Source organism: Macaca fascicularis, chromosome 14 (assembly GCF_037993035.2).
Source record: "Macaca fascicularis isolate 582-1 chromosome 14, T2T-MFA8v1.1".
NCBI classification, from domain to species: Eukaryota; Metazoa; Chordata; class Mammalia; order Primates; family Cercopithecidae; genus Macaca; species Macaca fascicularis.
The window spans coordinates 82158296-82182510 of NC_088388.1; the positions used below are offsets into that span (position 1 = coordinate 82158296).

General features: G+C 40.8%; 1 protein-coding gene, 1 long non-coding RNA gene and 1 pseudogene across 19 annotated transcripts in view; 2 read left to right on the forward strand and 1 right to left on the reverse strand.

Moving 5' to 3' along the window:
• Positions 1–7247: 7247 nt before the first annotated feature.
• Positions 7248–8888, reverse strand: LOC102137396 (uncharacterized). Of its 3 annotated transcripts, XR_012423577.1 has the most exons (5): positions 8713–8888; positions 8441–8486; positions 7978–8034; positions 7667–7781; positions 7248–7436 (listed from the first exon to the last, which is right to left on the reverse strand). It is a non-coding gene; the product is annotated as an uncharacterized lncRNA (long non-coding RNA). The 3 variants fall into 3 exon arrangements; XR_012423576.1 differs by lacking the exon at positions 8441–8486; XR_010580946.2 differs by lacking the exons at positions 7978–8034; positions 8441–8486.
• A 96-nt stretch (positions 8889–8984) lies between these two features.
• The window catches only part of ANKRD42 (ankyrin repeat domain 42), a 196541-nt gene continuing 181310 nt past the window's right edge, over positions 8985–24215 (forward strand). For 7 of the 16 annotated variants that reach the window (XM_074014921.1, XM_005579229.4, XM_074014930.1 and 4 more), the window contains exons 1-3: positions 8985–9974; positions 13951–14117; positions 20016–20123. In XM_074014921.1, the coding sequence (XP_073871022.1) occupies positions 9917–9974; positions 13951–14117; positions 20016–20123 (333 nt within the window). In that variant the 5' untranslated portion in view covers positions 8985–9916. The remainder of the gene's footprint in view (positions 9975–13950; positions 14118–20015; positions 20124–24215) is intronic. The other 9 variants (XM_074014922.1, XM_045371217.2, XM_074014927.1 and 6 more) reach the window with 2 other exon arrangements.
• Positions 21592–23804, forward strand: LOC123568656 (cyclin-dependent kinases regulatory subunit 1 pseudogene; annotated as a pseudogene).

Sequence of the window (24215 nt, forward strand, 5' to 3'; positions counted from 1 at the left end):
CTTTGTTTGTATTTCTTTATTGAAAAGCTTTAGAATGTGACTTTTTTGTTGTCTTTCATCTGTTTTTAAAAACATGAACATGGTACTTGCTATGAGCCAGGCACTCTGAGACAGGTTAGTCTTTTCTGCCATTTATTGGACATAAGCATATAAAACACTGAGTTTTATTGAGCACATACTATGTGGCAGGCACTAGCACTTTCTACATATATTTTCTCTGGTATTCACATCCAATAACTATGTGGTAGATGGTGTCCCCAGTTTACAGATGAAATTAAGCCACTCACTTCAAAATTTTTATTAGAATTTGAACGTGGCTTTGTTTCATCTAATTCCATACAATTTCTGCAATTTCAAAAGATACCCCCAAATTGTTAGGATAGAAATAAGCACACCAAACTACTGGAAGGTGGCTTAAGGAAGATACTACAAATGTGGTGATATTTGAGTCTTGGAGGATAACCAGGAGTAGAATCCATACTGATAGGAAGGGTATCTTTGGAAAATGAACAGCAAATGTAAAGGCCTGAAATACTTTGTGCTTTCAAAAGTTGACTTCTTATGGTTAAAACTCAGTTTTGAATAGGATATTATGATGAACCATTATTTTTAATTTTTTTTTAGTAGAAATGGAGTCTCACTATGTAGTCCAGGCCGGTTTCGAATTGCTGGGCTCAAGTGATCCTACTGCCTTGGCCTCCCAGAGTGCTGGGATTACAGGCATGAGCCACGTGCCCGGCCTTTATTTGTAAGTAGTGAAGAGCCTTCTTGGTCATGTTAAGGAATTTTTATTAAACTGATGACCAGAGCAGCAACTAGAAATTTTAAACAGAGGTGACATCCTATCTGCATTTAAGTTTTTGTTTTTTAAGAATCAAGTGAATACAATTTTAGAGACTGCTAAATGCAGAGAGGTCCAGTGGGAAAACTGGTAGCCATTGGATTTGAGTTGTAAACACAGGTGACAGCTGAACTTAAGTATATGAACACTGCCATAGAACTGAGGTCTGTGAATCCAAAAATGCAGGCAAACCTTCCTGTTGTACATTTTTCTGGGGAAACCATCATAGCTTTTATCAACTGCTTACAGGTATGGAACATTCTAAAAGGAGGGTGACATGCAAACCTAAAAGTGTATCAATGGTATCCACATGGAGAAGAGGGTCAAGGATAGGGGAACAAAGACTGGTAGGTGGGAAGGTCAGAAAGCAAATGGGAAAACCAGCAATGGGAAATTTTTTTTTTTTCTGTTTTTGAGACAGTCTTGCTGTTGCTCAGGCTGATCAGTGCAGTGGCACAATCTCGGCTCACGGCAACCTCCCCCTCCCAGGTTCAAGTGATTCTCCTGTCTCAGCCTTCCAAGTAGCTGGGATCACAGGCGCCCACCACCTCGCCTGGCTGTTCTGCATTTTGAGTAGAGGCGGGGTTTCACCATGTTGGCCAGGCTGGTCTTGAACTCCTGACCGTAAGTGATCTGCCCGCCTTGGCCTCCCAGAGTGCTGGGATTACAGGTGTGAGCGGGAAGAAAATTTCAATGGACAAGATAGTCAACAAAATAAAGTCAAGAAAATATGTAAGACTGAGAAATACTCTGTTGACCCAAGAACAGCTGAGTATGGGTGCCAACACCTGGTGCAATGGGTAGTGTGGATAAGAGGTAACAAAATATTAAAAGCTATTTTTTTAAATGAAGTTTAACTCCAGAGATTAAATTGTAGTTAGACAAATAGGAAAGGCATTAGCATGTTAAGAGGAGCTCAGTGGAGAAATGGGTTGAAGATGGAGATGACCAGTATACCAGTCTCAAGGTTGTAATGAGATAGCATCAACAATAGCACAGGAAGGGCTGGGCAGTGGCTCATGCCTGTAATTCCAGCACTTTGGGAGGATGAAGTGGGTAGATTGCTTGAGTATAGTTCAAGACCAGCCTGGGCAACATGGTGAAACTCCGTCTCTACCAAATATATGAAAAACCAGAGGAACGTTGCAAAAAAAATGAAATCACAGGAAGGATTAGCTTTGGAATGGAGGTGGGCCAGTGTTCTCCAAGATGGCCACTAGTATTTACAGTTGGGATTGAGTTCAATTCTTATTTTCTCTTTGAGGTAGGAGGCCAGAGGTAAGGCAGTGATCCAGTTCTGCCCCACATTTGGCTGTGCATTAGAATTACTTATAGTGAATTTAAAATGAATTTTAATACTAAATTTAGAGATGGGGCCTTACCATGTTGCCCAGGCTAGCCTCAAACTCCTGAGATCAAGCCAGTCTCCCACCTCAGCCTCCCAAGTAACTAGATTACACGTGCACACCACTACACCTGGCTTAGAATTAGTGAATATTAAGAGATTCCTAATCTTTGGAGAGTCTCATTGAGTTGATTCTCATCCAGGGCACTTCTAGTATTTAAGAAGCTCCATAGTTTTTTCTAACAAACAGCCAGATCTGGTAAATAATTCAGAAATCAGCATCAGATCAACAGCATCCCCAAAGATAAAATAGAGTCAATATATAACACTGTTAGCTAGAATTAGTAATCTCTCACCATAAAGTGCAGTAAACTAAAGGAAGCCTCAGAAATGATGGAACATTTTCTCTTAAATTGAGTTGAAGTTTTAGAGAACAAATAAAAGGAATCGCATATGTTTCCTAAAATCTAAAGATTTCATTAAGTATATATACTCCTGGTTTTACTTAATTTTCCCACTGAAAATTTCCAACTTCGATGGTTTGGAAAATAGAAAGCAATCTCATTGCAATTCAGCTAAAAATAAGCTTTGGGAAGAAAAATAATTATATATAAAAAAACATTCTCATATAACAGCTTAGTATATACATATTTTTTATATGACTGACCTTACAATTCAGTACTAAGTACCCTAATGGAGGTTTATACAAAATATTCAGGAAACTCTAAGGAAGCATCTACCATGCTGCAGGTGGAAAAATGTAGCTGACACTGGTAAACTGGAGGTAGAAATGGAAAATAAAGACTATTATCAAGAAAGATCTGAACTCTTTTAGAATTGGGAAGTTTTTTCCTTATCCTAAATGGGGTCAGCTCCCAGAGATAATGGGCATTATGTTGAGCAGGTGGGGAAGAGTAGCTAAGTAAGAGCCAAAAGGTACCCATGAAGTATCCCAGTGAGGATTTGGGAGTGAGCACCAAAGGGAGAAGAAGAATGACTGGGAAACAAGAGAAAATGGCATATAGGCAGAAAGAAGTACAGACTGTCACCAATATCCACTTCATTTTTTTTTTGCCTGGGGTTGGCCCTGCTCCCTTCTCTGAAACGAGATGTAAAAAGCTGATTTATGATCTCCTGCTTTATCACCCCACTTTGGAAATACTGAGGTAGAAGTGGAGGACTCGTCATATTTACTAACTGGAATCATACCTTCCTACTCGCTAAAGGTTCCAATTCTTGAGAATACTGAGATGACCACTCCAGGATGTATTCGGAACCCTGTTTCACGTAAGAAACCTCTTCCATAGTCAGGCACTTACCTTGAAATCCTGTGCAGTCTGGATATTGTTTATCAATGACTTCTTGCTAAAACCAGTGTGCTTTTCTTAGCTTCTTAATCTCTTCTGGACTACACTCACTTTATTGTTTTTGAGACAGAGTCTCGCTGTGTTGCCCAGGCTGGAGTGCAGTGGCGTGGTCTCAGCTCACTGCAACCTCTGACCCCTAAATTCAAGTGATTCTCGTGCCTCAGCCTCCTGAGTAGCTGGGATTACAGACACCCGCCACCAAACCCAGGTCATTTTTGTATTTTTAGGAGAGGCGGGGTTTCCCCATTTGCTAGGCTGGTCTCAAACTCCTGACCTCAAGTAATCCAGCCTCCCAGTGTTGGGATTACACGCGTGAGTCACTGTGCCCAGCCCACACTCACTTTAGAACTATCTTTTTTTGCTTCATGTGATGGCACATGTTTTTCTCTTCTTCTGTATTTTTACTTAGGATTAACATTTTAAAAATCAAATAATGCAAGTATAAAATATAGTCTCGTTCTATACCCTCTTTCTTGGTCTATAAAGTGACTGCTGGGTTAAATTCAGTATAGACCCTTTCCAAATTAAAAAAAAAAATTAAAAATTTAATGAGATCACATGTTATTGTTTTGCACCATTTTTCATTGCCTATACCTTACAACTCTTTCCATGTAGATTAAGGTACACAGATCTGCATTTCTACCACTGTGTAGTATTTTGTATGATGACTGCAGCATAATTTAGCTATTCTTTTACTGATAGATATTAAAATTTCTAATTATTCACAATTACAAAGTTTTATGGTGACTACCATACTACATACATCTGAGCAAGTTATTTTGAAGATCTCACAACCAGTTGGTTCATGGGCAATGTGAATTTGAAATTTTACCATGGTTAGAGCTGTTAGGGTTATGCTAGCTTCAGAGTTGGGAAGTACTCCATCTTTCTCTATGCTTTGTTCCTGGTGACACTTATTGGGGACTGATTATGACATTAATAATTACCAATTTATTAAAGTTTTTTGACTCTTGAGCCAGTATTTTGAAACTCGTATTTTCCAAGAAAATTAGCCAAGTGAATTTTCTTTTTTTTGAGATGGAGCCTTGCTCTGTCACCCAGACTGGAGTGTGGTGGCATGATCTCTGCTCACTGCAACCTCTGTCTCCTGGGTTCAAGTGATTCTCCTGCCTCAGCCTCCTGAGTAGCTGGGATTACAGGTGCCTGCCCCCATGCCCAGCTAATTTTTATATTTTTAGTAGAGATGGGTTTTCACCATGTTGGCCAGGCAGGTCTCCAACTCCTGACCTCAAGTGATCCACCCACCTCAGCCTCCCAAAATGCTGGGATTATAGGCGTGAGCCACCACGCCCAGCCGAATTTTCAAGATTAGTAAAGGCTGAACATTCTTAATCTGAAAATCCAAACTCCTAAATGCTCCAAAGTCTGAAACTTTTTGAGCACTGCCATGATGCAACAAGTAGAAAATTCCACACATAAATACTTAATGTAAACTTTGTTTTATGTACCAGATTATTTAAAATGCTGTATAAAGTTACCTTCAGGCTTTGTGTATAAGGTGTACATAAAACAAATGAATTTCATGTTTTGTCTTGGGTCCCATACCCGAGACATCTCATTATGTATATGCAAACATTCCAAAATCCAAAATCTGGAACACTCTGGTCCTAAGCATTTTGGGTAAGTGGTGCTCAATGTGTATGTTACACAAAATAATTTGCTTCTGATTTTCAAAGTCTCCTTCATATCTGTACTATGTCCTTCGCCCTTACTTTTTTTTTTTGAGACGGATTCTCACTCTGTTGCCAAGCTGGAGTGCAGTGGTGCGATCTCAGCTTACTGCAACCTCTGCCTCCTGGGTTGAAGTGATTCTCCTGCCTCAGCCTCCAGAGTAACTGGGACTACAGGTGCCTGCCACCACCCCAGCTAATTTTTGTACTTTTAGTAGAGATGGGGTTTCACCATGTTGGCCAGGATGGTCTCGATCTCCTGACCTCATGATCTGTCTGCCTTGGTCTCCCAAAGTGCTGGGATTACAGGCGTGAGCCACCATGCCCGGCCTGTTTCTTTTTTTTCTGAGACAGTGTCTAGCTCTGCTGACCAGGCTGGAGTGCAGTGGTGCAATCACGGCTCACGGCAGCCTCAACCTCCTGGGCTCAAGTCATCCTCCCTCCATGGGCTCCTTTGTTTCCAGTATCATTTTCTTTCCTTTTCTTCCTCAGATTTGTTGAGTATCTATTTATTGTTCTTTTCAAACACCAGTTAATTACTATCATCAATTTTATTTTCTATTTCATTAACTTCTGCTTTTATTATTTTTGAGACAGAGTCTTGCTCTGTCACCCAGACTGGAGTGCAATGGCACAATCTTGGCTCACTGCAACCTCTGCCTCTTGGGTTCAAGTAATTTTCCTGCCTTAGCCTCCCAAGTAACCGGAATTACAGGTGCACGCCACCACACCCGGCTAATTTTTTTATTTCTAGTAGAAATGGAGTTTCACCATGTTGGTGAGGCTGGTCTCGAACTCCTGACCTCAAGTGATTCACCTGCCTCAGCCTCCCAAAGTGCTGGGCGTGAGCCACTGCACCTGAACTCTGCTTTTATTTTTAATTCCTTCTACTTTTATTTTGGGAGATTGTACTTTTTCTGCTTCTCTGTTACCTGTTTCTGTTTCCTCTTCTAATCCTTCCTGTTATGTGTGTATCCTTTAAGGATCTGTGACATGCTGTCTCATTTCCTCAGTAAATTTATCTACTACATATTGTATAGTGAAAAAAATAAAACCTTTACCATTACTATGTAAGTGGCTATAAACACTATTAATTTGGAGTCATAGTGGGTTCTAATTCCTCAACTCCTACTTGTGTGATCTTGGTCAAATCTGAGCTGTTTCTTCGTCTGTAAAAATAAAAATAACAATACACATTAGGTTGGGTATTATTTGCAAATCATGTATCACAGAAACTGGCCCACATGAGTAACTCGATAAATGCCTGGTATGCAAAAGGCCTCAGCTGACCCATTTCTTGTTTTGTTTTTTCCTTTGAGGCAGAGTTTTGCTCTTGTCACCCAGGCTGGAGGGCAATTGTGCGATCTCAGCTCACTGCAACCTCCCCCTCTCAGGTTCAAGCGATTCTCCTGCTTCAGCCTCCCTAGCAGCTGGGATTACAGGCTCCTTCTACCACGACTGGCTAATTTTTGTATTTTTAGTAGTTTCACCATGTTGGCTAGGCTGGTCTCAAATCCCTGACTTCAGGTGATCCGCCCGCCTTGGCTTCCCAAAGTGCTAGAATTACAGGCCACCATGCCCGACCCAGTTGCCCCATTTCTAAAAGTGAGGGGATTAGGACAACTAATCCCAAATTCACTTCCAACAGTGAAAAACTTTATCTTCAGCCTATTAGTTCACCTGCCTGACAGTCAACTGATCAACCCACCCACTCACCCACACAACAGTGACTAAGCCCTTCTCTTAAATGAAATATTCTAGATGTCAGAAATGCCAAGATTTTAAGATACAATCCCTACCTTCCGGAAGCTCAGGGTCCTTGAGGGTTGAGGAAAAATTGTTAAACAGATAATTATAATACAACGGGATAAGTGATCTAATAAAAGGTTGTGGGAATTCAGAGACTTTGAGGTGCTCCTGCAGCAAAATCCAAGACCTATGTTGGAATCCTAAGTCAGGTATTTAATACTTACTACTGAAGGGGGAATTAATGAATTTTATAATTATGTTAGTCAAGAAGTTTATTCTTTTCCTTAGACGTAGAATGTAATATAGCCCCCTGGTCTGGAGGCCTGGGTTAGGAAAGAATATTAACTGCTTATTTCTCCTCTATGCACGGAGAGGCTTATCTGTGTTCCATGGTTTCACATTCCTTGAGGCACGACGAGGTCTTGCTTCCCTCCCCAGCGCGGCTGTAAAGTCACAAGGTTGATAAGCAATTACTACAAAAGCATGTATTCCCAAGGATATAAGACATGTGCTGTAACAAATGTAAAAGAGTAATTATCTGCCTTTGTTCTTGCTTCTGCAAGCAGGCTTCCTGCAGCACGAAACTCCCCCCACAAACTGCTTAAAAGGTAACTGATCCCTTTGTTCCGGACTCAGTCTTTCTGGACCCTAGTCCGACTGAGCCAGTGATCACCTTAATAATAAAGAGCTCTCCTGAACTCTGTTCGGCCTCTCCCGTCTCTCATTTGTCCCGCAACACTAGCAGTGTATCCTCAGGCAATTTACTTTTTTGTTCCTTGTTTCTCTCTCTGTAAAAAGGAAGAGGAATACTTATTTTGGCAGGTTATAAGAATTGAGTCAAACTCATTTATGTTAGTATAAAAAAATGAACAAGAAAACTAATATAAAGCACTTAGATCAGTACCAGGCAGATCACAGGAACTCAATAAATGGAAATTAGTAATATTACAAAAGGTGATGGAAGTCAAAGACAATTTACTGTACCTCAAGAGAGTAGAGGTAGGATCAGGAGAATTCCCCAAATGTGTTCACAGACAAAAACTGGGGGAAAGGCAGGGTAGTTTCCTGGTAAGACGAACAGCACATGACAAGGCACAGAGATACTAAAAAGTATGCTATGTTTCTAGGACCAGTTCGTTATTCCAGAAGGGAGAAGGCAATAAGGGTGGAAAAACTGGGCCGAGAGGGGAATCTGGGTTGGTGATGCCTCTGGTGGGCAGATAATTCTTACTAATTTCTGTATTTTCTGCTGCTGGTACAAAACGTGACCCATATGTTTCCAACAAATGATGAAACAATTCATTCCTGTTGTTAAGCAATAGGGTTGTAGAGAAATATTTGAGCAGTAAACATGCTACAGTGAAAGGAACCCCGGATTTGGAGCCAGGAGACCTGAAGCAGTCTTTTGACTAATGACCTGTGTTTTTATAATGGTTTTACAACTTACCTGCTGCCTGGCCTTACCAACGTACCGACATATTGAGTCTCTTGACCTATAAAATAGGGGTAACATCTAACAAGCGATTATTTAAGAGTTGACGCTAGTAAAGTACTCAATAAAAACAGCGGCCGCAGCTGCTAAATTCTCCTTTAGGTCTTTTTCCATACTTGCGAAATGACAGGGTTACAAATTTCCTTCCAACCACCACTGAGAAAGTATACTAGGTTTGCTCAAGGACAAAAAGGCCCCGCCCGGTCCGCGCCACACAGGTCACCTACGCAGAATGCAGTCCTGGGAGGTTCCACTTGTGTCGCTCAGCGATGGAGGGCGCGATCGATGACAGGCCACTCCAGAGACGGACCTAGATAGGCTCGTGTGAGGCCGAGCCGAATTTTACCGAAAACCAGTTCACACCACCACCCGATTTGTCCAGACGAAAAGCCAAGAAACAGCTGAGGGAAAGGAAACCGGAAATGGCGTGAGCCGTGAGGAACGGGAAATGACCTCAGCACGTCGGAAGTGTACTCGTTTCCAAGGCGACGGCCTTGCTGCCTCTCCAGCCAAGTGACTGGAGTCGGGAGGCTGGAAAGCAGCTCCGAGAAAGTACCAGCCGAAGGCGGCCGCCGCCACAGCGACTCTCAGGGAGTAGCAGACGAAGACGGCGGCCGCCGCACTAGCCACCACGTGTGGAGGATAAACGGCCTACACGGCCATTCCAGCGCCGAGTCAAGGGAAAGAGTTAGCGACGACGGGGAAAGAAAACGTGAAGAGGGTGACCGCCGCTCCAGGGTCGCTGCGGGAAGCCTAAGTGGAGACGCCGGCTTGTCCCGCAGTGACTTGAGAAGGGTCAGTGAAAACCTCGGCCACTGCCGCAGCGTCTCTGGGGAGAGAGTTAGGGGGGATAGTGGCCGCAGTCACAGAAACTCTTGGGAGAGAGTTAGGGGAGACCGCAGCTTCTGCAGCAGCGACGTGAATTTTAGTGAAGTTGGAGGCCACCAAACTGCCGACTCCAGGGGAACTACCAGAGAAGACCGAGGCCTCCGCCTAAGTGGTACTTGGGAGGGAGTCAGTGACGTCCGGGACCCGCGAACTAGTGACTTCGGGTATAGAGTCAGAGACGATCGCAGTCGCCGCCTCAGTGGCTCCTGGGAGGGAGGGAGTGTCGATGGCGGCCACAGCCTCGGTAGTTCTTGGGAGGGAGTAAGTGAAGACTGCGGCTACGCAGCCAGCGACTCCTCCGGTGTGAGCGGCAGTGAAGACGCCAGCTGCCGCCTCAGTGGCGTTTGGGAGAGAGAAAGTGAAGACGAAGGTTTCTGCTGCAGCTTCTGGGAGAGAGCAAGAGAGGACCTTGGGCCCCATCCTAGTGACGACGGAGAAGAGGGCCGCTGCCCCTGCAGTGGCTCGTGGGTGAGAGCAAGTGAAGACCGCGGCAGCATCAGGGGCCTGGACTCAACTACTCCCCAGAGTCGGAGGTGTTGCACCATGCCCGGGGTGGCTAATTCAGGCCCCTCCACTTCCTCTAGGGAGACTGCAAACCCCTGTGAGTCAGACTATGTCGTTGGCCCTCATCTCTGCCACATTCCTTTTCTTACTTAAGCGTGCAACAGTCTTAGCCCTTTCTGGCATTTCCTTTTCTCAGGTGTCGCTCCCCGTTTCCCTTTCTAATTTGTTTTTGGAGATACCAAAGCTGTCAACTTTCCCCTGTTCTGTATTATTTCAGCTTTCTTTCCTTTTTTCCATCCACACCAGTCCTCCGGGTCTTCTTGCCCAGTTTAACATCAACTCTTGTTCAGTCTTACGGACTCTTTTAAGTTCTTCCTTGGCTTCCCTGAAGCATTTGACCCTGTGGAGACGACAAATTAGTACTTACTTAGTTTTCTTCTTTCACTCCATTGAGTGACCCTTTCCTTTGCCGTTTTCTTTTCTTCTGCCCTCTTAAATGCAGCTTTCCCCCCTTGATGATGCCATCATTGGTTCTCTTCTTCTTGTCATTTACTGTGACTTCAGTCCTACTGATGGCCCTCAAATCTGTTACTCATTCAACCATCCAGTAAATATTTACTGCGTGCCTACTTTGTGCTCTGTGTCAAGGAACTATCAGTAAAGAAGACAAGGCACATTCTTTACCTTCTAGTGAGGAAGATAAATACTGAGCAAATAATAACAAGTGAGGTGAGTGTTATAAAGGATGGTAGAATGCCACTGATTCCAGTAGGGGGTGAGTATGGGTGTCAGAAAAAACATTCTAATGCAGAGACACACGTAACACTGAGACCTGAATTCTGTATCTCTCCTCGGAGCTGCAGATGTATACATATGTCTCCCTTCTGGAAATCTTCCTTGGGTACCTCAAGAACAGCATGTCCAAATTGTAATTTTGTATCTATATATCCTCTCTGTCCTTCAGTGTTTGCTGTCTCAACTAATGGCACCACAGCACTCAGATGACAAAGCCAGACATCTTGGAGTTATCTCACTACTTTTCTCTTATTTCACCCACTGAATCCATTCTAGTTTAGTTCATTCTAATTTTATTAATATTTGTTGAATCTGTCTGCTTTTCTTTTCCCACTGTTCAGGATCTCATTTTTTCTGGTCTAGACTATTGTAAAGTGTATTCTTACATGATCTACCTACTCTTTTTTTTTTTTTTTTGAGGCATTGTCTCGCTCTGTCCCCCAGGCTGGAGTGCAGTGATGCGATCTCAGCTCACTGCAAGCTCCGCCTCCCAAGTTCACGCTATTCTCCTGCCTCAGCCTCCCGAGTAGCTGGGACAACAGGCGCCCACCACCATGCCCGGCTAATTTTTTGTATTTTTAGTAGAGACGGGTTTCACTGTGTTAGCCAGGATGGTCTCATCTCTTGACCTCATGGGATTACAGGCGTGAGCCACCGTGCCGGACCAATCAACCTACTCTCTAGTTTTGCCTTTTTGCTCCCCATTCAATAAATTATCTTCCCTGAATTTAGCCTTGTAAACTCAGCCTTACAACTCTCAATCATTATAATTCTTCTGTTTAAAATTCCTCAGTGATTCTCCACTGTCTGCTCAAGTCCCAAGTTTTTAAAAATAAGTTTCACCATTGTCTGTATCTTGTCTAGTTCTAGGCAATATTTCCCCTTAATACTTTAGTAATAGGATTTGTGTGTGTGTGTGTGTGTGTGTGTATGTGTGTGTGAGATTTCTTGACAGTTCATGCTGTTTAGAATGCCTTTCACTGCTCCCACTTTCCTTGGCAAACTCCTGTTAATCTTTGAAGATTCTATCTTAGATGTTACTTTCCCCGGGAATCCTTCTCTGTTCTCCTTCCCTCCTACCCTAGCTGAGTTTGAAGTCATCTGTGCTTCCACAAGTTCCTATGAGTATTTCCATCATTGCTTTTACCACATTATTTTGTATTTTGTGTTTGTATTTTCTCTACTAATCTGTGAGTTCCTTGAGGGTGTCTTCATCTTTTTATTCTTATGGTAGATACCAAACTTATGTTGAGTAGATGGATGGGTGGATGAGTGAATAAATTGGGATGGAATGTGGTGAGAAAAAAGTCCATAAAATTAGATGGAGCCAAATTATGGGAGGCCATAGAGGTCATACTGAGAGTCTGGGTTTTGTTTTGTAGACTAGCAGTGGCCAACCAGTAGCAGTTTAGAGTAGGGGCATGAAGTGATCCGGATAGTTGGTCTGTATAAGATGGATTAGAGGAGTATCTGTGTAAAATAAGTAGAGTGGATAGAACATCATTTGTAGGTCTAGCTGTGCTAGTTTAAAGGAGAAGAATGAAGTTCTGGCCTAGGGATTAACATCACTGAATGTTTATTAAAGGGGTGTGTGTGTGTATGTGTCTGTGTGCACACCTTACATAAGCTCTTGTTCCCATTTGCCATATATCTTAATTGTTCCTCAAGGTCTTGCTTGAATGTTTCCTCCTGTATGACTTGTTTTGTTTCTCCTTAATTTTACCTGTACTCTCTGAGGACATTGCTGTCAGGTTTTTGTTTTCTTTATGTATTTATCCAAATAGATTTTAATGTGTTGGTGGAAAAAAAAGTATTAAATCTACGTCCATTTTCTATCATGTGCTTGACTCATGGTAGATGTTCAGAAAGGCTTTTTGAGTACATTTATAGCATTTTGTTAAGAGCAAAGATATAATTAGAGTATATAAAAAGATGTAATAAAAGTAAGATATAGGCCGGGCGCGGTGGCTCACGCCTGTAATCCCAGCACTTTGGGAGGCCGAGGCGGGCGGATCACAAGGTCAGGAGATCGAGACCACGGTGAAACCCCGTCTCTACTAAAAATACAAAAAAAATTAGCCGGGCGCGGTTGTGGGCGCCTGTAGTCCCAGCTACTCGGGAGGCTGAGGCAGGAGAATGGCGTGAACCCGGGAGGCGGAGCTTGCAGTGAGCCGAGATCGCGCCACTGCACTCCAGCCTGGGCGACAGAGCGAGACTCCGTCTCAAAAAAAAAAAAAAAAAAAGTAAGATATAATTCCAGTGTAAAATATGATTTTTGCCCTTAAGAAATTAATATTTTGATTGTGGAGAGAGGACAGGTACATAGATAAATAGTAGTACAAGGTTGCACAGATCATTTGCCAGAAGTGTTGGTGAGCTGTTTTCAAATCAACTTCAGGTCAGGAATCATGCCTGTTTTATTTAGAGAATACTGCAGTTGAACTGCTTACTCCTTCAGACTTCTCTAATAGCTGTCTGTTCATGCTTAGATACCTTTATGGCCTCTAGTTCACAATGCTTATTAATTAAATTATAAAATATGAAGCACTAACAGTATATGAATTAAAAATTGTAGCCTGCCATTCCTTTCATAGTGTAAGATATAAATTAGAAATGTAAGAAAGATGTTGATAAAATATATCTGCATGTATGAAAGGAGGCTCTGGTGAAGTCTTTTTCACTAGGGAGGCCTTTGTTATGGAGAACACATTAGGCATATTTCAAAATGGTTACTTTCTCCTTCTCACTGCCAAATACGTGAGTTCCTGGCTTTTCACCATGGTAACCTGGTGAGGTTTGTGAAGGTAAAATCTATGAAAGTGTAGTGGCTCCCTAAGTAAGAGTGTGACCCCTAAAAGTTTCTCATTCTTTGACCAGTATGTACTCAACCTCTGGCAAGTCATCAAAATACCATGTAAGTGCTTCTATCATTTTATGACTCCAGTGCTTCTGCTCTAGGACTATATTTTTCTGTATTTGTCTCTGCAGATTTGGGGTAGCAGTTTGCCCTGAGACCTCAGTTCTCTGATGGGTCCAAGAAAAGTTGTTCATTTTCTGTTTATTCACTTTTCCCTATAAGGATGGGAATGTCAACTTCCATGCTTTTTACATGTCAGTGTTGGAACCAGAAGTCTGTTTAAGATATTAATGACAAACGTCTTTGTAGTAAATTATTTGGAAAACCAAAGTAATTTTGTGCTTTCTGTTAGATCACTGTTTTAGTCTTTTTTTTTTCTTTCACAGTTTTGTAGTACATTGTAAATAATTTGATTTTTCAGTAGGTTCCAGGAAGAAGGTGCATTTTGGCAGCATACATGACGCAGTACGAGCTGGAGATGTAAAGCAGCTTTCAGAAATAGTGGAACGTGGAGCCAGCATTAATGAAGTTGATGTTCTCCATAAGTTTACCCCTTTACATTGGGCAGCACATTCTGGAAGTTTGGAGGTAAGGAACTATACATACCACTAAACCGAGGTTAAGTTTATAGCAATAACAGTTTTGTAAATTTAGCAAACAGGGTTGAGACCTTCTGGTAGGTACTGCATATATTTTCTTTTCAGTCATAGTCATTTAATATTTGGGTATTCCACTTTGCTAGGACTTTATAACAAATTATCCCAAAATTTAGCGTAATAAAATAATGATTTAGTTATACTCGTGAACAAACGTAAGAATTTGTATCCCAGAGACAGCTTGTCTCTGCTCCATGATATCTGGGGCTTCAGCTGGAATATTAAAAAGCTGGGGCTAGATTCTTCTGAAGGCTTGTTCACTCAAGATGTCTCTGGTGGTTGATGCTGGTTATGGATTAGGCACCTTAAACTTCATTCCTGTGGGCCTGTTTGTGATGACTCTACATGTGAGCTGGTTTGTACTTCCTTACAATATGGTGACTGGGTTCCAGAGGCAAGCATAGAGGATAACTTGGAGTGGATAATATAATGAATACATATTCTAACAATTTTGCTTTAGTAGCGTCAGATTTTAGAAAAGAAATAGAATGTTGCAGGTACATTTGAAGTCCCTAAGTACCCCTCTCAGGTGCCATTCCTCTGCTTCCAACTCCAGAGATAACTATTACCCTGATTTTGGAGTTTATTATTCCCATCTATGTTTTATGCTATTATTACATATGATTATATCATTGTTTTGAATGACATTATACATTATATAAATGATACCACATTATGTGTATTATTCTTTAGCTTGCTTTTTTTGTTCAACAATATGTTTTTGAGTTTTAGCCATGTGGTTACATATATGTACTCTAGTTCATTTCCTTCAGCCATGTTGTTTTTCTATTCTTAGACTGGTATCAGAATTTATCTGTTTTTGGATTGTTGGATATTTATTTGGTTTCAATTTTTAGCTAGTACAAACTGCTTAGTGAGTATTTTAATGCAAATCTGAACATTGGGCTCCATCCTCGTAACCATGTCCTTAGATTTAATTAATTTTATTTTTTTATGTGTGCATGTGTCTTTATAGCAGCATGATTTATAATCCTTCGGGTGTATACCCAGTAATGGGATGGCTGCGTCAAATGGTATTTCTAGTTCTGGATCCTTGAGGAATTGCCACACTGTCTTCCACAATGGTTGAACTAATTTACACTCCCACCAACAGTGTAAAAGCATTCCTATTTCTCCATATCCTCTCCATTATCTGTTGTTCCCTGACTTTTTAATGATTGTCATTCTAACTGGTATGAGCTGGTATCTCATTGTAGTTTTGATTTGCATTTCTGTAATGACCAGTGATGAGCTTTTTTTCATATGTTTGTTGGCTGCATAAATGTCTTCTTTTGAGAAGTGTCTGTTCATATCCTTTGCCCACTTTTTGATGGGGTTGTTTGTTTTTTTCTTGTAAATTTAAGTTCCTTGTGGATTCTGGATATTAGCCCTTTGTCAGATGGATGGATTGCACAAATTTTCTCCCATTCTGTAGGTTGCCTGTTCACTCTGATGATAGTTTCTTTTGCTGTGCAGAAGCTCTTTAGTTTAATTAAATCCTATTTGTCAATGTTGGCTTTTGTTGCAATTACTTTTGGTGTTTTAGTCATGATGTCTTTGCCCATGGCTATGTCCTGAATGGTATTGCCTAGTTTTTCTTCTAAGGCTTTTATGGTTTTAGGTGTTACTTTTAAGTCTTTAATCTATCTTTTTTTTTTTGAGATGGAGTCTCGCTCTGTCGCCCAGGCTAGAGTGCAGTGGCACAATCTCGGCTCACTGCAAGCTCCGACTCCCGGGTTCACGCCATTCTCCGGCCTCAGCCTCCCGATTAGCTGGGACTACAGGCGCCCGCCACTGTGCCCGGCTAATTTTTTCTATTTTTAGTAGAGACGGGGTTTCACCATGGTCTCGATCTCCTGACCTTGTGATCCGCCCGCCTCGGCCTCCCAAAGTGCTGGGATTACAGGCGTGAGCCACCGCGCCCGGCCAAGTCTTTAATCCATCTTGAGTTAATTTTTGTATAAGGCTTAAGAAAGGGATCCAGTTTCAGTTTTCTGCATATGGCTAGCCAGTTTTCCCAGCACCATTTATTAAATAGGAAATCCTTCCCCTGTTGCTTGCTTTTGTCCTGTTTGTCGAAGATCAGGTGGTTGTAGATATGTGGTGTTATTTCTGAGCACTCTGTTCTGTTCCATTGGTCTATTTATCTGTTTTGGTACCAGTACCATGCTGTTTTGGTTACTGTAGCCTTGCAGTATAGTTTGAAGTCAGGTAGCATCATACCTCCAGCTTTGTTCTTTTTGCTTAGGATTGCCTTAGCTCTATGGGCTCTTTTTTGGTTCCATACAAAATTTAAAGTACTTTCTAATTCTGTGAAGAAAGTTAATGGTAACTTGATGGGAATAGCATTGAATCTGTAAATTACTTTGGGCAGTATGCACATGCTGTTTTATCTGCCTGTCTCATCTCTTCCCACTGGTTACCTGGTTGAAATCCAGGTCAGTCAGTATCCACTTGGTAAAGCTTTCTGTTTTTGCCCTCAATATCTTCCAACTGGTTACTGACTCCTTACTGCTACCTCTAAATCTTATAAATTTTAAAAGTGTATCACTTAAAATTTTATTCTCTGTTAGATTTTGAGCTCTTTGAAGATACCATTTGAGTCTTATTCGTCTTTTTTTCCACAATACCTAGCATGGTGTCTAGCATATTATAGGAGTCACATCATAGGTTCACAATAAATGTTTCTCATGTTGCTGAATTTGTTGAATTAAATTTATTTGTTCATATTTTTAGTGTCTAGCACAGTGCCCAGCAGATGTTCAATAGATGTTGGTTGGATTTTTTTTTTCCCCAAATAGGGTCTCGCTGTGTTTCCCAGGCTGGAGTGCAGTGGTATGATCTCAGCTCACTGCAACTTCTGCCTCCCAGGTTCAAGCAACTCTTCCACCTCAGCCTAACATGTAGCTGGGAGTACAGGTGCATGTGCCACCATGCCTGTCTAATTTTTTGTAGTTTTGGTAGAGATGGGGTTTCACCATGTTGGCCAGGCTGGTCTCTAACTCCTGACCTCAAGTGATCCACCCGCCTTGGCATCCCAAAATGCTGGGATTACAGGTGTGAGCCACCATGCCCCAGCCTGTTTGTTAGATTTTATCAAATATAAACAGAAACCAAAGATTTTAGTGCTTTCCTCTATTCCCACTTAAAGGTCATCTCCTAAATTTTTTTTTTTTTTGAGAGGAAGTCTTGCTCTGTTGCTGTCTTTGCTCACTGCAACCTCTGCCTCCTGGGTTCAGATGATTCTTCTGCCTCAGCTTCCCGAATAGCTGGGACTGCAGGCAAGTGCCACCACACCCGGCTAATTTTTGTATTTGTAGTAGAGACGGAGTTTCACTATGTTGGCCAGACTCGTCTCAAACTCCTGACCTTGTGATCCACCTGCCTCGGCCTCCCAAAGTGCTAGGATTATAGGCGTGAGCCACCACGCCTGGCCCTAAATGTTTACTTGAGCACTACATTAACACCTTTACAGTTTTTTATCCTTTCTGAATTTTCTTAAGATTTTTGGTATTTATATATTGGTTGCGAGAAATAATCACTAAATTAACAATTGGTGAAAACTATGCTTTATTGGACTCAGTTTTTTTCAGATGAAATCTGCTCTTGAGCCCATAGTAAACTTTTCATTTCAGATATACTGTTCAACTCCAGAATTTCCATCTGGTTCGGTTCTCTTCTCTGTTCTCTCTTTTCTCTTTTCGAGATAGAATCTGGTTCTATTGCCCAGGCTGGAGTACAGTGGCATGATCTCGGCTCACTGCAACCTCTGCCTCCTGGGTTCAAGTGATTCTCCTGCCTCAGCCTTCTGAGTAGCTGGTACTACAGGTGCCTGCCGCCATGCCTGTCTAATTTTTGTATTTTTAGTAGAGACATGGTTTCACCATGTTGGCCAGGGTGGTCTTGAACTCCTGACCTTAAATGATCCACCTGCCACAGCCTCTCAAAATGCTGAGATTACAGACATGAACCACTGCACCCGGCTGGTCAATTGATTTTTAACAAAGATGCAAATGTAATTCAGTGGAGAGCAGATATATTTTCATTAAATGATGTTGGCACAATTACACATATTCATATGTAAGAAAATGGACCTTTTATCCTAAGTGAATTAACACAAAAAAGGAAAACAAAAAACCACATATTTTCACTTATATGTGGGACCTAAATATTTGGTACACATGGACAAAGAGATGGGAACAATAGACACTGGGGATTCCAAAAGTAGATAGGAAAGGAGGCAAGGGTTGAAAAACTACCTGTTTGGTAACCTGGTCACTCACTATTTGGGAGATGGGTTCAATAGAAGCCCAAACCTCAGCATCATGCAATATATCCTTGAAATGAACGAACTTGGCACATGTACCGTCTGAATCTAAAATTAAAAAAATAAAGAAAATGAAACTTGAGCCATACTTGGTACCGTATGCAAAAATTTACTCAAAACAGATTGTAGATAAATGTAAAACTTATAAAACTTATAGAGAAAATAGAGAAGAAAACCTTTGCAAATCATGTACCTAAGAACTTGTAACCAGGTTATATAAGGAATTCTCAGAACTCAGCATAAGAGAAGGAAATTTTAATGGGCAAAAGACTTCAATTGACATTTTCTCAAAGAGTACATATGGATGGCAATTAAACATACGAAAAGATGTTCAACATCATTAGCCATTAGGCAAATGCAAATTAAAACCACAATGAGATGCCAGTGCATCCCTGTAAGAATAGCAGAAAAAACAAAACCTGAAAAAAATGACAATATAAAGTGTTTACAAGGATATCAAGAAACTGGAACTCCCATACATTGCTAGTGGGAATGTAAAGAGGTACAGCCATGTTAGAAAACAGTTTGGCGTTTTTACAATAAAGTTAAATATATACTTATTTTATGTCCTAGCAATCTCACTTCTACATAATCACCCAAGACAAATGTAAAACCAGTACATGAATGTTGACAGTGGCTTTATTCTCTAGTACCTGAACAATGCACATAATAGTCTTTCCATAAATATTGTTGAATAAATGAATGACTTACTATGATAATTATTGAGATTGAGGTTTTTTTATATTTTATTGTCATTAGTCTCTGTGATAGGCAAATGATATTTACTTGATAAGCCTTTTTATCAAATAATATGATTATGACTTCTATGACAATGTATCCCAATGATATGATCAATTCGTTTAAAAAGAAAGGTGGTAGAATATACAAATTTGATTATACAAAGACAGTAACACTGTATGTGGTACAGACCTTTAAGTACTGTATTATATTGAGATTTAGATTAATTTTTAAAAATCTTAAAAGATACATTTGACTTCTCTTTTTTTTTTTTTTTTTAAATTATTTGTTTTTTAGAATCACTAGAATAACAATGTGTGCTCCGATGCAAAAACTCTGGACCCATTTAAAGATCTATGTTCGAGACTGAAAACTGGCAGCCTTTAAGTGAATTTGATTCTTAGATCTGTTCTCTTTGGCCTGCACAGTATTGGTCAAACAGAATATTTACAAACATCGGATAAGCATTTCACTCATAGCAACCACTAACTGTAATTGGTAGTATCTACACCTTACAGACAAGAAATATGGTCTCCAGTTTGCCACAGTTCCCATTAGTCTCTATTGTTTACCCAACAGTGAGGCCAAATGTTGGTTGCTGTGTCACTGTGCTTGTGCTTTTGTTTTTCTTATACATAGATGTCTCATTCACTTGTGATACTTCTTGTGCTACAGTCTGTTATTTTATGATAACACACCAAATTTAAAAGATAAAAATGTTAAAAACATCCACCTTATCACTTGTTAACATGGTTATTTTCTTAGTGTCTTCATTGGCTGCTCTGGCATGGAGCTGATATCACACACGTAACAACGAGAGGTTGGGCAGCATCTCACATAGCTGCAATCAGGGGTCAGGATGCTTGTGTACAGGTAATAATACCTTATTACTTTTTTTCAGTAAGCTCAATTACTTTAACATAGTTCTATTGGGCTATTGCTATTATTCTAATTATTTGACTCAATAGATTTAGTTTTATGTTCTAAACAATAACTTACTGGATTCCACAACTCAGATATTCTGATACCAGCTATCCACTTAAATAAATGGCTTGCAACCAGAAATCCTTTTATCTCTGATGTAGTTGGCTATCTGGGGTTGTTTTGTGAGATCTCACAGTCATGACCAGATTATCTCCTTTATAGCTTGCTGCTGTGGTCTGAATGTTTGTGTCCTCCAAAATAAATATGTTGAAATCTTAACCCCAGGGTGATGGTGTTAAGAGGTTATTAGGTCATGAGGGGTTTGCCCTCATAAATAGGATTAATGTCCTTATGCAAGAGACCTCAGAGAGCTAGCTCACTAGCCTCTTCCACCATATGAAGATGCTGTGAGAAGGCACTATCCATGCAGAATGAGCCCTCACCAGACAGAATCTGCCAGCACCTTAATCTTGGACTTTCCAGCCTCTAGAACTATGAGAAATAAATTTTTGTTGTTTATATGCTCCCTGGTTTATGATATTTTATATAGTAGTCTAACAGACTAAGACATTTGGCCATGCCTAAAATTTCATATTTAATGTATTGCCTGACCAGGGTGACATATTAATATATGGTGGGATCTAGTATATTAGAGTAATTGTTATTATTCAGTGTTTTGAAATAGACTGGAATTTGGAGGGATACAGAGTCATATAAGCAAACAGTTGGTATTAGTCCATTCTCACACTGCTATGAAGAAATACCCAAGACTAGGTAATTTATAAAGAAAAAAAGTTTAGTTAACTCACAGTTCCACATGGCTGGGAATGCCTCAGAAAACTTACAGTCATGGTGGAAGGGGAAGCAAACACGTCCTTCTTCACAGGATGGCAGGAAGAGAAAACTGCTGAGCAAAGGGGGAAAAGCTTCTTATAAGACCATCAGATCTCGTGAGAACTCAGTCACTATCATGAGAACAGCATGGGGGTAACCACCCCCTGATTCAGTGTCCCTCCCACCGTGTCCCTCCCATGACATGTGGAGGTTATGGGAACTACAATTCAAATGAGATTTGAGGGGGGACACAGCCAATCCACATCACAGTTCCTGCCAGGAGGAAGCATGAGATTGTTTGAAGGGTCAGGAGCTCTACTCAGTGAGTTGCAAAACGATACAAAGCAAAATCTATGATTAAAGTTCTAATGAAAAATACAGATGAGAAGAATTGTATAATTTAGGAGGAGGTAGAGGGATCATAAATGGAGGAAATAAAACATCAGTTAAGCCCAAAAGAGTGGGTTGATTTTAAAGATTAAGTAATGAGGAAGTATTATAGAGGCAGGCAATACTTGTTAGGAGCAAATAAAAATAATAATTGTCATTCATTGAAGATTTATTGTGTGTCAGTCAGTCTCTCATGTATCATTTCATCCAACACAAACAGTTCTATGAGTTCGCTTTTATAAAGGTTACAAAACAGATTCAGAGTGGTAAGTACCTTGCCTAAGTGGTAAGTACCTTGTAAGCAAGTGACAGAGCTAGGATCTGAACCTAGACTTGTCCCATTAATCTCTATGCTATACTTCTGTAAGAAGCTCCTGAATTGGAAAATTGGGCTATGTTCAGAGGATATACCATTATGTTAGTTTGACTGAGTATAGATTATTTATGGTGTGGACTGTTAAGAACCATGCTTGGGTAGACCAGTTTTGTAAAGTGCCTCAGAAATAGAATGAAGATTTTGGATTCATTTTATAGAAGGATAGTTTTTTTCCCCCTCCTCAACCCTGTGATTACCTGGAAAGCAAAGAGAGGTTTTGTTTATGTTTTTGTTGTTTGAGACAGCGTCTTTCTCTGTCGCTCTGGCTGGAGCGCAGTGCCCTGGTCATGACTCACTGCAGCATCAACCTGCCGGGTCCAAGCGATCCTCCCACCTCAGCCTCCCAAGTAGCTGAGACCACCAACATGCTTCACCACGTCTGGCTAATTTTTTTTGTAGAGATGTCTGTCAGGGGTTTCTCCCTATGTTGCCTAGGCTGGTCTTGAACTCAAGGGCTCAAGCGATCCTCCTGCCTTGGCCTCCCAAAATGCTGGGATTACAGGCATGAGCCACTGCATCTGGCTGGGAAAAGAGAGTTTTTATATACATTATATGTGTGTGTGTGTGTGTGTGAATATGTCTGTATATATATTTATACATACACATAAACATCCACATGAACATTAACAGGGGAATGAGATAATGAAAACAGTATTTCAGGGAATTATTCTAGCAAAATGTGTCCAGGATTACTAGGATGAAGGAAGAGTTTAAAGACAAGAAGGTCAGTTAGAGATTTTTTGCTGTAATCACTAACCAGAGAGGGTAAAAATAGGTGGTGGCAGAGGGAAAGAAAGAAAATGAGCCAAGATATCTTGCAAAGCAAACATTGACAGAGTGTAGTGAAAATTCAAATTTTGAGTCAGAATAACAGATAATTATGATGGAATGAATAGGGAAATCTGAAAAGCAAGGAACACTGGGAAGACAGATGTTTATTTCATTTTGGCATACATTGAGTTTAATGTGTCTGTAGGTCATCCAGGTAGAAGAGGGTCCAGGCGGTTGAAAAGGGGGTTGGAGATAAAGATTACAGGAATGGTGAAGTACAGAAGAGTCTCAAACTCCTGGGCTCAAGTGATCCTTCCACCTCGGCCTCCCAGAGTGTCAGGATTACAGGCATGAGCAACCGCTCCTGGCCGGGACTAATAATTCTTTTAAGCCAATTACTTTGTATATGGTATAACCCATATATAGAAACTGGGCCAATTGCAAATTCAGATGGGACCTCTTTAGATGTACTTAGAAACTTGATTTGGAGCTTAGAACTCGTCACTTTAATTAATTCTTTGATTGAATCCAAAACCTTGTTAACAAAGGATTCTGCTTTTGAATTAGTGAAGGTTTAAATTTCAGTTTTATTAGGTTAGAATTAAAGAATTTAACTTAGTGGCTATCTGTGCTCATGAAAGATGTGTCTTATAAATTATATATACATGCTCAAATCAAAATGTAAAACCAATATTATAAATGTCTTCTAGGCAATGTTAAAACATTTTCTTGAGGCCAAAGTGGGTGGGAGCACGTGCTGCTGGGAGTTGCTTGGCGGCACGGGGCTGAAGGCTAGCAAACCAAGTGATCATATTGCACAAACAAATTTACTATTCGGACAAATATGACGATGAGGAGTTTGAGTATCAACATGTCATGCTGCCCACGGACACAGCCAAGCTGGTCCGTAAAACCCATTTGATGTCTGAATCTAAATGGAGGAATCTTGGCATTCAGCAGAGTCAGGGATGGGTCCATTATATGATCCATGAACCAGAATGTCACATCTTGCTGTCTTGGCACCCACTACCCAAGAAGCCAAAGAAAGGAAGCTGGCAAGCTGCTTTTCAGACTCAAGCTTTACACAGCTCTCCTTACTTCCTAACATCTTTCTGATAACATTATTATGTTGCCTTCTTGTTTCTCACTTTGATATTTAAAATATGTTCCATACACTGTTTGAATGTGCTAGTAACTGCTTTGCTTCTTGAGTAGAGCCACCACCACCATAGCCCAGCCAGATGAGTGCTCTGTGGACCCACAGCCTCAGCTGAGTGTGATCCCAGAAGCCACGATGTGCTCTGTATCCAGAACACAGTTGGCAGATGGAGGAAGCATCTGAGTTTGAGACCATGGGTGTTACAGGGATCATGTAAACTTGCTGTTTTTGTTTTATCCTGCCTGGTGTTTTATCCTGCCAGGCAACTTGTGGATTTATGTTTCAGTGTACTGGAAACTTTCCATTTTATTCGAGAAATCTGTTCATGTTAAAAGCCTTGATTAGAGAGGAAGTTTCTATAATCTTAAAAAACAAAACAAAACAAAACATTTTCTTTGTATTAGCTAAGAATTTCTTACGATTTGCTTGTAGCACACATGTGAGAACATACATAATAATTTAGCTATAGATTAATAAATTGCCTTTGTATAATCTGCGTCTGCGTTTATGG